Source organism: Paroedura picta, chromosome 1 (assembly GCF_049243985.1).
Source record: "Paroedura picta isolate Pp20150507F chromosome 1, Ppicta_v3.0, whole genome shotgun sequence".
NCBI classification, from domain to species: domain Eukaryota; kingdom Metazoa; phylum Chordata; class Lepidosauria; order Squamata; family Gekkonidae; genus Paroedura; species Paroedura picta.
Genome location: NC_135369.1, coordinates 65,527,034 through 65,541,460, shown reverse-complemented (window position 1 = coordinate 65,541,460; position 14,427 = coordinate 65,527,034). Strand labels below are relative to the sequence as shown.

General features: G+C 42.1%; 1 protein-coding gene across 2 annotated transcripts in view; it reads right to left on the bottom strand.

The window, feature by feature from the left end:
• Nucleotides 1–14,427, bottom strand: part of ALK (ALK receptor tyrosine kinase) — an 816,801-nt gene that overhangs the window by 47,765 nt on the left and 754,609 nt on the right. The window contains exons 14-16 of one of the 2 annotated variants that reach the window (XM_077341212.1): nt 8,556–8,687; nt 6,845–6,989; nt 3,419–3,601 (exon numbers count right to left, since the gene is read on the bottom strand). In XM_077341212.1, the coding sequence (XP_077197327.1) occupies nt 3,419–3,601; nt 6,845–6,989; nt 8,556–8,687 (460 nt within the window). Of the gene's footprint in view, nt 1–3,418; nt 3,602–6,844; nt 6,990–8,555; nt 8,688–14,427 lie in introns of those variants that run through there. The other variant, XM_077341222.1, reaches the window with a different exon arrangement.

The following is a 14,427-nucleotide window of genomic DNA, read 5'->3' as shown; positions in this document are numbered from 1 at the left end:
GAAGTTCCTTTGCAATAAAACAGCTACTTTGAGGTCTCTTATTGAATGTCCTGGAAGGCTGAAGTATTCCCCTACAGATTTTTCAGTCCTGTAAGTTTTGATGTCAGACTTGTATCCATTAATTCTTTGGCGGAGGGTTTGACCTGTTTGTCCTATGTAAAGAACAGAGGGGCATTGTTGGCATTTGATGGCATATATAATGTTAGAAGATGAGCATGTGAATAAGCTTTTGGTGATGTAGGTAATGTTGTTAGGTCCAGTTATTAGACTGTATGTGGCAGCAAAGTTGGCATCTGGATTTGAACATGGTACCAATGTCCATGTTCAAATTAGATGTCACATTGTTGTGGGTGAGGAGTTGTTTGAGAATGGGGGGGTTGTTTGTGTGCAACTGGGAAAGAGAACTGTCATTGGGAAAGAGAACTGTCATTATCCAGTAGAGGTTGTAAGTCACTGATGATGCACTGAACTGTTCTGAGTTGAGAGCTATATGTAACAACAAGTGGTGTTCTGTTATTGTCTCTTTTGGGTCTGTCTTCCAACACGTTTTCTCTGGGTATCCTTCTGGTTTTGGCAGTCTGTTTCTTGACCTCATTGTGTGGCTACTTTAGTTACAAGAAGATTTGTTGTAGATCCTTCAGATGAGAATCTCTGTCTGTGGGTTTGGAGCAGATGCGGTTGTAACGTAGAGTCTGGCTCTATACAACAGATTGTTTGGTATGTTTTGAATGGTAGCTAGAGAAATGCAGGTATGTTTATTGGTCAGTAGGTTTTTGGTATATGGTGGTTTCTAGGCATCCATTGTTTATTTTTACAGTAGTGTCCAGAAAATGTAGTTCTTGCGTATATTGATTTATTGTCAGGTTGATGGTGGGGTGAAAATCATTTTATGCCTAGTGGAAAGTATCAATAGCTTCTTTATCATGTGTCCAGACAATAAAAATGTCATGAATGAATCATAGGTATAAGAGAGGTGTGAGTGGGTGAGCATTTAGGAAGTGTTGCTCCAAGTCTGCCATGAAGATGTTGGCATATTGAGGGGTCATGCAGTTGCCCCTGGCTGTACCATTAATCTGAAGGAACAAGTTGTCACCAAATCTGAAGTGGTTATGGGTGAGAAAAAAATGGCACAGTTTACTGATTTGCCACTCATTTACCCGTATTTATTTATTTTCTTAGATTTTTATAGCGCCCTCCCATACAGCCCAGGGCAGTTTACATGGAACATCATGGGATTCATGGAACATCACATAATAGATAACAGTTACAACATCACATACCTATAACAATTCTAACAGTAAATGTAGTTTTAAAATAATATAAGTTTAACAAATTACCATAATTAATTCATTGAACAATTTTCAATAGAACAACTAACAGAGCCCCTGGGAGGTCCAAATCATTCAGATTATGGAGGGGACCAGTGGATATTTTTAGGTTGGGTTAACCTCAGTCGAATGGTTGGTAGAGGAGCCCCTTTTGCAGGCCCTGCAGAATTCTGGGAGTTCGACCAGGGCCCTGATCTCTTCAGGGAGCTCGTTCCACTAAGTTGGGGCTTGTACAGAGAAGGCTCTGGCCCTTATTGTGGTCTGAGGAACTTCTTTGGGGCGAGAGATTACTAGCCAGTTGGCAGTGGCAGAGTGTAGTGCTCTTTTGGGGGTATAGGCAGAGAGACGGTCAGGCCCAGACCTCATATGGACTTGAAGATAATTACCAGAACCTGAAGTCTAATCTGGAATTCCATTGGGAGCCAGTTGAGTTGTTGTAGTGCCAGCCGGATGTGGGATCTCTATGGTGTATTTGTGAGGATTCTGGCCACGGTATTCTGAACCAATCAAGTATAAGGGTAGGCTGCATAGAGCAAGTTGCAAAAATCTAGTCTAGAGGTTGCATGGATCACTGTGGCTAGATGTTCTGGGGCCAAGTAGGATGCTAATAGCCTGGCTTGGTGAAGGTGGTAGAAGGCCTGCTGTGCTACTCTTGTGACCTGCGGTTTCATAGAGAGAGAGAGGCATCAAGGATCATACCCAGGTTTCTGGCAGAGTGGGCTACTGCTAGTTGCACTCTATCCAGGTTGGGCAAGCATGCTGCCTTGCTTGGTCCCTTCTTACTAGCCACAGGACCTCTGTCTTTGAAGGGTTAAGCTTCAGACAACTCTTTAAATCTGTACTTTCATGATCCTTGTTCCATTTTGTCTGAGGAAGTGTGCATGCACTCGAAAGCTCACACTTTGAATAAATCTTTGCTGGTCTTAGAAATGTTATTGGATTCAATTTTTGTTGTGCTACTTCAGACCAACATGGCTACACACTTGAATCTAAGAAGACTGAGTTACTTATCTTTTACATTTTGTATGTTAGTGGCAAAAATACCTTTATGCAATAAAGCACAGTACATGGCTTCTGATTTTCCCCACTGGTCAGAACCAGAATTTCAACACATTATCACAATTCATAATTCTCAGTAGGATTTTGAAGCATGTCCACATGGTAGGAATTCCCCCAATGTAGGTGCTTAGGGTTAATTTTGCCCAGCATTCTTCCATGTGGATGGTGCCATCTGCATTAGTAACAACTTTGTATTACAGCAGAGTTTGGAAGAGTTGTACTTCCAATTTCTGAGATCTAATGTAATGAATTTGTGCCATCCAAGCCACAAAAACTCCCAAGCCATGTGGACAAGCCCCTAGTTTTCAGAATATGAAATCTAGAATGGTTTTGTTGCTGATGTTATTTGACTAAAGTGTAAATTAGTCTGTATAGCATGTACACCTATAGTTGAAAGGCAACATATACACAGGGGGTCCAGAATTCTGCATAAACCTTTCTCCCCACCAGACTCTGAAAGTGGAATATCAAGTCAGAAATAAGCCTGAAATGTATATACATTGTGTTTTTCACTGATGATTTCAAAATGTGTTTATGGCATAATTTTGATTTTTTTTTTTTTAAAGATCAGGGCTACAAATGAAAGAAAGACATGATACATTTTGGAAGGCACTGAGAGCAATTAACTATAAAAGCTGCAGACATTCTTCCCTTCTGAGCACTGTAGACTCATTGTATTACATCCTCCATGATTGCAGATCCTTTGCCTGGAACTGTCAATGCATTTAAGCTCTTTTTCCATAGCTATGAGGGCTAAAAACTTTTATTTTCCAAATAAACCAATGGGATCCTCAGGCTTTTACCTTTGGAAGATCCATTCTAGCAAAGGATAGTCAAATGGGTACAATCATGGCCATGCAGATTCTTAACCCCCTGCCCTGCATAAATACAATGGATTGTATAGCATTCAATTAAATAGATTCAGGTATAGAAATAGGCATGTCAGTGATAGGCAATTTTTGTTTCAGCATTAGGTTGAGCATTAACACTAGGGGAGGGGAAGGGACACCTTGAACACGAAGCCACTTTACCTATATATCCTCCGCCTCCTCCACCTGAGGAGCACCCCCCTCCACCCCCTCCGAAACCCCCTCTTGTCTCCCACCCCCACTTCTTCGTGGCCTGGGGGCAGGATTTTCCACCGGTAGCGCCTTCCAGCAAGGACTTTCCCGACCAGAGGAAGGAAGTGTTATCATTCCAGCCACCTCCACCACCTGCAGTTCAACAGAAGGAAAAACAGCTCACATTAGTTCCTGTTGCATCTGAAAATGCACCCCCCCACACACACACTCCAAAGACACCTCCCCAATAGCATGATTGTGACATGGGTCCCTAACAAGGACTGGAAAAGCACAGGGAAACAGTTGGGTAAGAACCCGAGGGAATATCTGCAATGCAACGGTAAGTAAGATGCAAAATGGGCCTAAATACCAGAACCAAGAAATCCTGTTATTGGGAGGGGGACTAAGAATTATCTGCTAGAAATCCATTTATCCCAGACAGTTTAAGGTCTCAGGAATATGGGGAGGGGCAACACTTAAACCTTATATTTGTAGTACAATATAATTTGAAAACTAAACATGCCCTTGACCTCTAATGCTGGGGAGTTAATACGATGTCAGTTAACAGATGGTCAATGTGACAAATCCTGTGACCATTCTCTTCTTCCCAGCCCAAACAGCAGGGCAAACCAGAATGGCAGGAAAACTGAAACACAGATTTCAAGGAGGGAAGTTAAAGCAGTGTACATAAAGCATTTGTAGGACATCAGACTCTATGGCCAGCATTGGTAAAAGGGGAGAGTATCCAACAATAGACGATATTTCTCACAAAATGTCTTTGAGCTCATGCTCTATCTTCTGTCTTGACTCCCTGAGACATTCTGAGGCAGTCATTCTAATAAACATAGAGAGGCAGACCTTTTTCTATCCAAACAGTACCACCATCAGAATCTACAGTAGAAAGCAGACTGGGCCTGGGACCAGGTAAAATATTTTCCAGGTATGCAAGACTGTTTGAGTGCTGGAGGGATAGGCATCACATGTCACAGAGACCGTGTCATGTACACACACTGGGGCTCTTTATGGAAACCCCACTTGACATTTAACCCCATTTGACATTTATATAACTAAATATATATATATATTGAAGAGATGCACAATCCTTCATTCCTCCCAGTCAGGTCTGTGCAAATCTGATTCCTGAATGGAGCATCTGGACCACACATGGCATTCTCTGCAGGGTGGAAGGCTACATCTGCTTTGTCATCGTGCAAAGACTCTCACTGGCTCAGCGAATGTATGGTCTTGGCCCACGATTGTTGGCTTCTCTTTGTGTGCTTTAAATTTTACCATGGCAAGGCCAAAGACAGAGTGCTGGCATTAGCCATGTATTGTTAAATTTGTTTGCTTAGTCAAAATGATGAATGAACTGTTGGTGCTATTCATCTATCCACTGTAGGCACTTACATATGCCAAGCTCAAAAGATCTTCTATTTATACTAGCTGTTGACTGTGTGCAGGGGGACTTCTCTCCTATTCAAACACTTGAATCTTGTATGAAAGTGAAAAAATGCTTTCAAAAGATTTTCTTCCTGATTAAGCACTTTCTGATCCAAAGTGCCACATAGTCTGCTGGCCTTCAGGTGGCTTAGTGTCTCATACTAGAATGTGCTTCTGCATGTGGAGATGCAGTGTGATGAGTCTTTTTGAAGAATCTTTAGAATCCCGGAGTTTGGCTACATTCAGGAACCACAATAAACTACTTACAAACTGGGGTTTCAGCAAACCCCAGCTAGTTCTGATGCTTCGATATCACTGGAGCTGATTGGATGGCCCCAAGCCAGGATTCTCAGCTACGTAATTGTAGTTTGTTGTGACATCTGAATTTACAAATCAAAGTTTGTTGAAGAGTACTGCCTCTTTCAGTTGCCTAGCCACAAGAACTGAAGCATAGTGGAGAAATCTTCCCAGAGAGGCTAGAAACAGATGAACTTCGGTTTATACACAGATCAGAAGTTGTTACTTGTCTGGTAACCAAGGCTATTGTGACTACTAAATGCACTCTCAGAATGATTCAGAATCTTAAATATATGCATCCTAATCACACTTTTGTGAATGAAACACCTTTTTATCAATGCGGAAGTGATGCATAGATGCTCTGTGTTGCTCCCACACAGCTCTTATAAAAATCTTTATTAATTTGGCTCACAGGACACCATTTCCTGTTCTTCTGCAGTATGATAGCTTTCTGAATTGTTTGCTTTATGTGTAGTCTTTGTTTCTTCCTCGGGGTGTCTGTTTTCCATTTTTTGAATAGACAAGGTAGCATTTAAAACAACATCCAATTTGCATATGAGTATGCATGTGCAACCTCTTTATTTTGCTTGGGTTTGCAAAATTAAAAAAGGAGAAAACTCTTTGAAAATAAGACTGTGAAAGGGACTGTGAAATAAGCATTAGTGCTAACCTCAGAATTAACAAGGAAACATAGCTGAAGCGAGACCTGTTCCTAAGACTAGGCAATAGGTAGATAAGTGCAAAATAGAAAACTCCAAAAGTAAAAGAACCCGGAGAAGGAGAAGAATCCTTCTCAGAACACAGTGTGTCAAAAATATTTCAGCAAATTACCACTGCTGGCATGGAAGGACATTTCTTTTTTCTGCTCCTAGTAATCTTATTTTATTTCCCCTGTATTTTAAATTAATCTGGGATAACTATTAACTTCTGTGCCCCATAATAATATTCAGCAAGATTAATAGTCTACAATTAAACTAGTTTAGTTATGAGCATGAAGGGATAGGTATATGTTGTCAAGTGGGACTAGCTGATCTTAAATCTATGTCCTGTTCGATGTTAATTTATATTCAAGATATACTAACCTGAAGTACATTGTAGAGTTCCAAAAGTATTATTAAAAATATTTTGGGGAGGGAAAGCCCTCATTGAATAATAGGCAAAAGTCATGACTTTAAGCAGTTTTGACTCCTCCTTTACAACAAAACTGGGTTCAAAGTTTAAATAAGGAGCTCATTTTAAAGAAGCCTTATGAATATTTGTCATTTGGTCAAGGTGACCCAACAAGTCTGTGACACAGCAGGGAAATAAAGTCACAGCTGTGGACTCTGCACTCATACTTTTAACTCGTGATATGTTCTTCTTTGCTAATGACAGTCGTTTGTGATCCGAAGAAATTATATAGATCAATAAGGGAGATGGGCAGATGGAAGTTTGGGGGGAATAAGTTATCTTTGCAGCAGCTTCCATGATGAAGAGACAAACTGGATCATAACTGTTCACCCACTTGTTTCTTTAACAAGAAGAAAAGATGCTGCACAAACACTAAACAATGCTCTACCCAAATGATATTGCTTTTTCAGCTAACTGCCAAGGGCTTTTATTAACTGTCTCTTCACTGCAGGGCAAGGAACTCTGAATGTATCAGTGTCTATCCCTTACCTGCCACTCCCGATTTTCCACTTTCTCCCGGGACACCTGTGTCATTCTCCAGCCTTTCTGGGTGAAATGTATATGCTCTTGCCCTGTAGGCCCTGCCACCTCCTCCTGCTGCAATGATCAAGGGCACTGGCTTTCCATTCTCCATCTTAACAGGTTGAATTGAAAAATGAAGCTGGATTTTAGCTGTGTTAGATATGCAAACAACACATTTGCTCCCCACATGCAACAAAATGCAAACTTGTAGGACTGCTGAACAGTCCAAATTATTATTGCCTTATTTATATACCTCAACATACGCCCAGGGCTGTTGCTGGCCTCTTTGACCTGTGAGTATGTATCTGTTAGAGAGCTCCAACCCTCTACCACTCTGTGTGTGGCACCCACTAACCTGGGTAACAGATATTGCCTTATGACTAAGTAATCCGGGAATCCAATTCCACCGTCAACCACATGGAACTTCTGGTACAAAGCAGACAAACCTTGACATGCATACTAATAGCAGCAAGTTTACTTGGCACTTTGCCCAAACAACCACAGCACTGGTAACACCGCTGGGGCTGGTAGTGCAGGAAAGGCAACAAACATGCATTATGTCTGTCATTGCCTCTGAGAACTGCACAGCCACCAGCAAATGCCAAGGTGAATTGCTGAGATACCAACAGCAACGTTGGGGCTTGGTTTGCTTCAACCATATTGGGCAAAGTATCATCAACAAAGCACAAGCCAATTTAGAGTCCAGTGGCACCTTTAAGATCAACAAAGTTTTATTTAAGGTCTCTTTTGGTCTTAAAGGTGCCACTGGACTCTAGATTTGTTCTGCTGCTTCAGAACAACACGACTGCCCACTTGAATCTAAGCACAAGCCATTTTACTTGTTGGCACACAATGTTTTCACAAGATGGTCCCTTTTTTGGCACTTGGGCCAAGACAAAGTTTACCTACCCCTGGGGTAAAGCATCTGGTGACAAGTCTAGTGATAAAGCATAGACAAAGTGATGTACATTGAGACATTTTAAATCCTAAGTAAAGACATTAACTGTGTACAATCTTGAACCTTGAAGCAGGAACAGACTGACCCATGTGGGTTTTCAGTACATTAGGCATTATCTTTCCTACCTGAGCCTTTCCTGGAGACATGGCCACTCAAACAACAAAAGGCTGTGACTGTTCTATTTAGAGATGTATATTCAAAACTCTGAATTTAGACATGACATCAGACAAACTCAGAGTTTTTAAAAATAGTAATGACTGACACCAATCTGCCTAGCCCACTGGGTCCCAGTAAGAGTTGAGCGGAGGCTCTTGCAATTCCATTTGCTAATGTTATTGTTATGATCATGTTAAGTTACTGTTGTTATAATGTTATTACTGTTATTACTGTTATCACCTGTTACCATGTGTTATCTGTATCTTTTCTTGTTCCCTGTAAACTGCCCTGAGCCTTCGAGGAGGGCGGTATATAAATAAATAAATAAATAAATAAATAAATAAATAAATAAATACATGCATACATGCATACATAAAAATGTCTCAGACAGCATATATTCCAATTGAAATGTTCACCAGAAGGCCAAATTAATATTCTCCCTATTTGTAGCAACCTGCCATTCTATCCTCAAAAGAATGAGCTGGAGGGAAAGTCAATAAATCAAGTTCATTCAAGAGGAAGGGTGTAGCTTAACATATCTGTACGGACTGAAATTGTGTGTACCTTAAATATATAAGTTGCTCCTCCACCGCCACCACCTCCTCCTGCCCATTCATGGATTGTCTTATTTGCTTTAATTTCTTCTTCAACCACATTATTCTCACCAATGCAGACTTTCTGTATGACGTGGTTGGTCTGCAGATGAAAGAACAAGTCCAAGTTCAGACACGAAGAATGGGATTCTATATGCACTGAGGGCCAAAATAGTTGCAGCACAGGAGATCCATGAGCATATATCCCTTTGCCGTTCCTTTATTAAAATGATTCCATGTTGCCTTTCCTTACAAAGTAGTAGCCTCTCATCTTTATTTCGAAATAGCTGTGTGAGGCTATGAATTTGACTTTAAAAAGTGACTAATAGGGAAAGAATATTTAACCTTTTCCACTAGCACTAAATTGCCCTCTCCTTTGAAGCCATTAGCCCTGCTGAGGAAACATGTGTGTATTGGAAGGATTGGCAGCCCTCTGGGAACGTGCAGAGTACCCTACTGTCCAAAGCCCTGCACTTCCCACTGGGCTGTCTTTCTCTAACTCCAATTAAGAGCTTGGAATCTTTGAAAAGCTGATACCAGCAGGCCCTTCTTAGGCAAGCAGCACACCTTCTATACACAAAGTTGCTTCCACACCACGTGGCCTCCTTCAACTGGAGAAACAGCAGGAAGTCGAGTCATACTGGATAGACTGTCTAAAGTGGTCCAGAGTGTCAGAGAAGTAAGCTCCAATCAAACAACTCCCAACCATCTTCTGTCTCTCACCCAACAAACTATCAAGAGAGCCACATGTAAGTCTCCCAGTGGTGTGAAATACAAATAGGACTGACTGGCAAATGTGCCAGAAAGAATGCAAAAGTAATTCAAAACCAAGTAACTGTGGGCATTTTATTGATGGAGACAGGTTATTGTACACTTACACCCAAGGGACTGCCTGGCAAGAAAAGAGATTCTCCTAGTGAGCCTTAACATTCAGACAATTAGCACACCACTTAAAATAAACAGTTTGTAACTGAGGTATCAGTCACTAAGGAAATTCCATGTTTACTTGCTAATGAACAGGTTTTGTCATAGAGTTTGGTGGGGGGTACAGAAAAGCGTTTAGCCTTAGGGAAAATAGAATTTGGTCAACTTGGCCAACTTTAGATGGCAACCAATGAATTCTAGGGCTCTTTCTGCGAGCTAACAGATGCTAATAGCAGTTTATGGTATACGTATGTTAGACTGAGGATAATGTATAGAGGAAAGAATTATCCCTTCATTTAGCGCTACTTCCTTGGTCAGATCAGAAGCCCCTCACCTTTTGAAGTAAAAAAAAAACCCTCTGAAAATGGGATCACAGATCTTCCACATCACATCAACTTGCCTCTAATATAAAATTTTACCAACTGCAACTCCTCCTCTTTTATGCATTATGCATTATGACTTTTCCTCTCCTTGTAGTATTTACAAGCAGTGGGGCACAGAATTGTAGTTACTGGTGTGGTCACACCAGTTGGGAAATGAATACATAATGGACTATGAGCTTAGTGAAGAAGAGCATACACTCTTGCTCTGCTTAGAATCAGGGCTAATGTGCTGCTTAATGTAACCTTTTCAAAGTGGCTCTGTGCTCATAAAGCCTTAGACTGACAGTCCCATAAACTGATGGCACGGTTTTATCTGTGAAGATTATCGGGGGGGGGGGGGGACACTCCTCTTTCCTGCCAATTTATATGAACTTTTGGCCCTCATGCAGATTGCAAGAGGTTTTTAAATAAACATTTATTGGAACCATCTCACAGGTTGGGAAACAAAGACACACATCTAGGCGGAGGAGAGGTCAGTAGCAGAATCCAGAATCCTAGTGAGCTCATTTGCCTATCTGCACATGTTCCCTTGACTGTGATGTTCACCCAAATGTTACACTATAGGTGGCCGTGGCTAGGCTGCAGAGCACAGCAGCAATGCTATATCTCACCCCACGCAAGGCAAGGGATATCAGATTTGTTAGTGGAAGGGGATTAAGAATGTACCTGATGGGCACAATATAAGGATGATTCACATGTAAAAACAACAACATAAAATCTGCACTGCTGGATCAAACAGAAGGTCCGCCTAATCTATCACGATGACTTTAAACCCAATAGTTAGTCATTGTGGATATTATGCAGCACCATAGACAGAATGCTTTCATGTTGCCGCAAACAGAATGCTTTTTGGCAAGTCAATTCACCTGCCAAACACCAAAGTCTGGCCACACAGACATGTATATCAAACTGTCTCTGCATGTGATGACCGGAAGCTAAATGTGAGAATTAGTGCCAATGAAAAGCACTGGGCTTGATTTTGTGGAGGGAAATGTAAAATGTTCATATCACATCAAATCAATGCTGGCTCATTCACTGATCTAAGCCTCCATTTTAGTGTCAGGACTGCCTCTAGGAACTATGCTCTCATAAGCAGATTTTGAAGACTATTTGAAAACTTCAGCTGACAGCTACTACAGAGCCAGTGTGGGGTATTCTGGACAGCTGGGTTTGATTTCCCACTTCTCCACATGCTGTCAGTTGGGTGACCTTGGCTCAGTCACAGGTCTCTAAGAGCTCACTGGGTGTCTGTTGTGGGGCAGAGAAGGGAGGGTGATTGCAAACTGCTTTGAGACTCCTTCAGTAGTGAAAAGTGGGGTATAAAAACCAACTCTTCTTCTTATACCTTGGTACTGGCAACTGGAAATACATTTCCTCACTACTAAAAGAACTCAGTGCCTTTTAGTTTGCTTTCAGGCATAATTCAAAGTTCAGTTTTTGAACTTTCAGTCTTAGGTCAGAATTTTGTAAGGTTTTCTTGGTTCCATATGAGCCTGCCCAACCATCGGCACCTTCATTAAAAGCCTGTGAGCCATTTGAGATCAGGGAAGGAGAAGCTTTGGATAAAGCCTTTTCTATATTGGTATCTCCGCAATGGAAATGTAAGTTCATGTTGAACCTACAATATTATTTTTAAAAACACAAAGTAAAGTACGTACTTTTAATAATATCTGATTAAAAAGTGAATATATGTGTGTTTCAAAACTGCCATTTTGCTTTGAATTGGATTTTTTTTTACCATTTTTAGGTTATTAGAAACTCTTGGATGCTTTTTTTTTAATTGGAGGAGTAGAAATAACAACAACAACAACAACAAAAAATGCCAGGTAGCATATTTGGGCCTTGGATTCTCTCAGAATTTATTTGGTGTGCAGTTATCCAGTAATGTATATACATTGTAGGGTCAGAAGGATCTTAAAGCAACTAATTTGGATGATATTAACTAAATCCAGATTAAGATCCTTTTACATGGATCTTGACAAAGAGACCCCAATAAACTTGGTCCTAAATTCATACTTTTAAAGAAGTTACCCTTGTTGATCAATAGGCAGCTTCTACAGCCAGTCCAGAAGGCTATATGTGCCATGCCCACCCACCTCCGTCCTCTACACCTGCCAAGTTTTATTCACAACTGGAAAAGGAATGGTTAATCAAATGATTTAGTGCAGCAATCCAGAGAAACCAATAGATCACAACTAGATTTTTTTTTATAAAAGAAGGCTTCATGGCAAAGGCATAACTGATTACAATCCAATCAAGTTAAAGCCACTTCCACAAGTCAATGCAATCTCTTTGCCTTGTTGAAAGAATTACATTAGCACTCAATAAATCCTTGCTAAGATTACAGTGGCCTGTAATTTAATGACTCCATATATTATGCTGTGCTGCAATGCCCAGATTATGGATACAAATTTGGAGTCTGAGTTTGGATAATTCACACTCCAAAATATATTAACCTTTTGTACTGATGTAACTAGGGATAGAATGACAGCCCTGTTCAAGACTTTTCCTGCTACTGCCTGAGCCTTTGCACTATAGACCCCATTTCCTGCATTCATTTTGTAATAACAGCATCAGCTCTCCCATCTGGACCTTAGCCACCTGTAGGATGCTATCAGGAACCCCACAGAATGGTAAATGCCCAGTGCAAATGGCATGATGCAATTTCAAAGGACATCACCTCCCTTTCATCTCATCTCAGACCTTTTCATTCAAAAGCCAAAAGCAAACTCAAATATGTTTTAGAAAAAGAAAAGAAGCAGAACCCACATTAATCTCATCTATCATGCTAACATGCAATTCACTTGTAATCATATTCTTTCATGCAGACACAAACATGAACAGGCCCACTTATAACCAGTGAATTCTGTGAGACAGGAAGGCATAGTAACATGAGTGCTCTCTTCAGGACAGGGAGCCAACTGCATCAGCTATAAAGGTAAAGGTATCCCCTGTGCAAGCACCGAGTCATGTCTGACTCTTGGGGTGACGCCCTCTAGCGTTTTCATGGCAGACTCAATACGGGGTGGTTTGCCAGTGCCTTCCCCAGTCATTACCGTTTACCCCCCAGCAAGCTGGGTACTCATTTTACCGACCTCGGAAGGATGGAAGGCTGAGTCAACCTTGAGCCGGCTGCTGGGATTGAACTCCCAGGACCCATTTGCCATTGAGCCTGAATCTCTCAGCACATAGACCCCTGAGCCCAGAACCTATAAGTATGAACTCTGGAAAAGCTTTTCCCTAGCACATACCTTCCTTGAGCAGCTACCACAAATGCAATGCATGGCCCCTTTCTGCATTCAGCTGCAAAAAGAATTCTAACAACACTTCCATGTGGCACTTAAAAATTGGGTTCCACATGCAAGATATTCCAAGGTAGTTTTCTTCAGCAAAGGTTTCTGTTCTTGCACTTTCCCCCCTGCTTGTTTCCTATTTTCAAACGGCTGCCTGGTTCTCCAGGGACACTCATGAATTAATGCTTAATTATCTGTTCTTCTTCCCTTAGGGATGCTGGAGACTAGGAGGTCATGCATTTCACTTTGTATCCAGCCAATGTCACTATTCAATATTTTTTTTTAAAAGACTGTATTGCTTACAACTGTATAATAACATAATTATGAATTTTAAAAAAATGAACATGCTTTGGCTATTTGCAAAGATGGGAATATTGTTGAATGCCCTCCCAATTATAATTTATTAGTGGTTAAGCCCACTTTAAAAGTGGGCTACAAACTGGCAGGGGGCCCCACATACCAGTAGAAGCAGTGCTTTCAGTCCCCTCTACCCATGGTCCAATGACAAGGGCTTGGGGGGGGGGGTGGCTAGCCTCTCCTAGCCTGTTTTTAAAATAGACATTGTTGTGGCAACATCTACGGCAGTCTCTGCATACTGGGGAAGGGGGGGGGGAGGGAAGTGGTATTTAAAAGCCTTCGCTCTGGCTGCAAGCTGCAGCAGGCCCTCCTTGCACAACAGCCACAGGTGGGCAGGACTGGGAGGGAGCAGTACCCCACTGCCCTGCCTGTGCTGCTCCTTGCCTCATAGGGAGTGGGGTGGGCAGGTAGTGGGTGGACTCATGGTAGCTCTGGCACTGCATGGGGGCCGGAAGGTAGCAGGACAGGTCTTGCTAGTCAAGGAGGGATCCAGAAGGAGCCTCCTCCCCCATCCTGTACACTCTCATTGGGTGGGAGGCCAAGCTGGTGGCAGAAGGCACCTCACATGGGACATGGAGGCAGTGGCAGGCACCCCAGGAGCTGGTAGGTGGGCAGGGTGGAGACAGCGGGGCTCACTACTGGCAGTGGGGAGACTGCTCCCCCCCACCTGCACTGGCGCCCATGCTGCCTACACCAGAGGCCTGGTGGGCAGCAGTGAAACACACACGACCGACCTCTAGGTAAGGAGGGCAGGGAGCACTGTGGAGCTGGGGTGAAGCACACAGGTCTGGTGACACTAGGGCTAGAAAGAGGGTTGCAGGCACAGCATGGCCATAACGAAAGGGGGTGGTGCCCATAGCATCAGGCAGAGGCTGGGAAGGTGGTG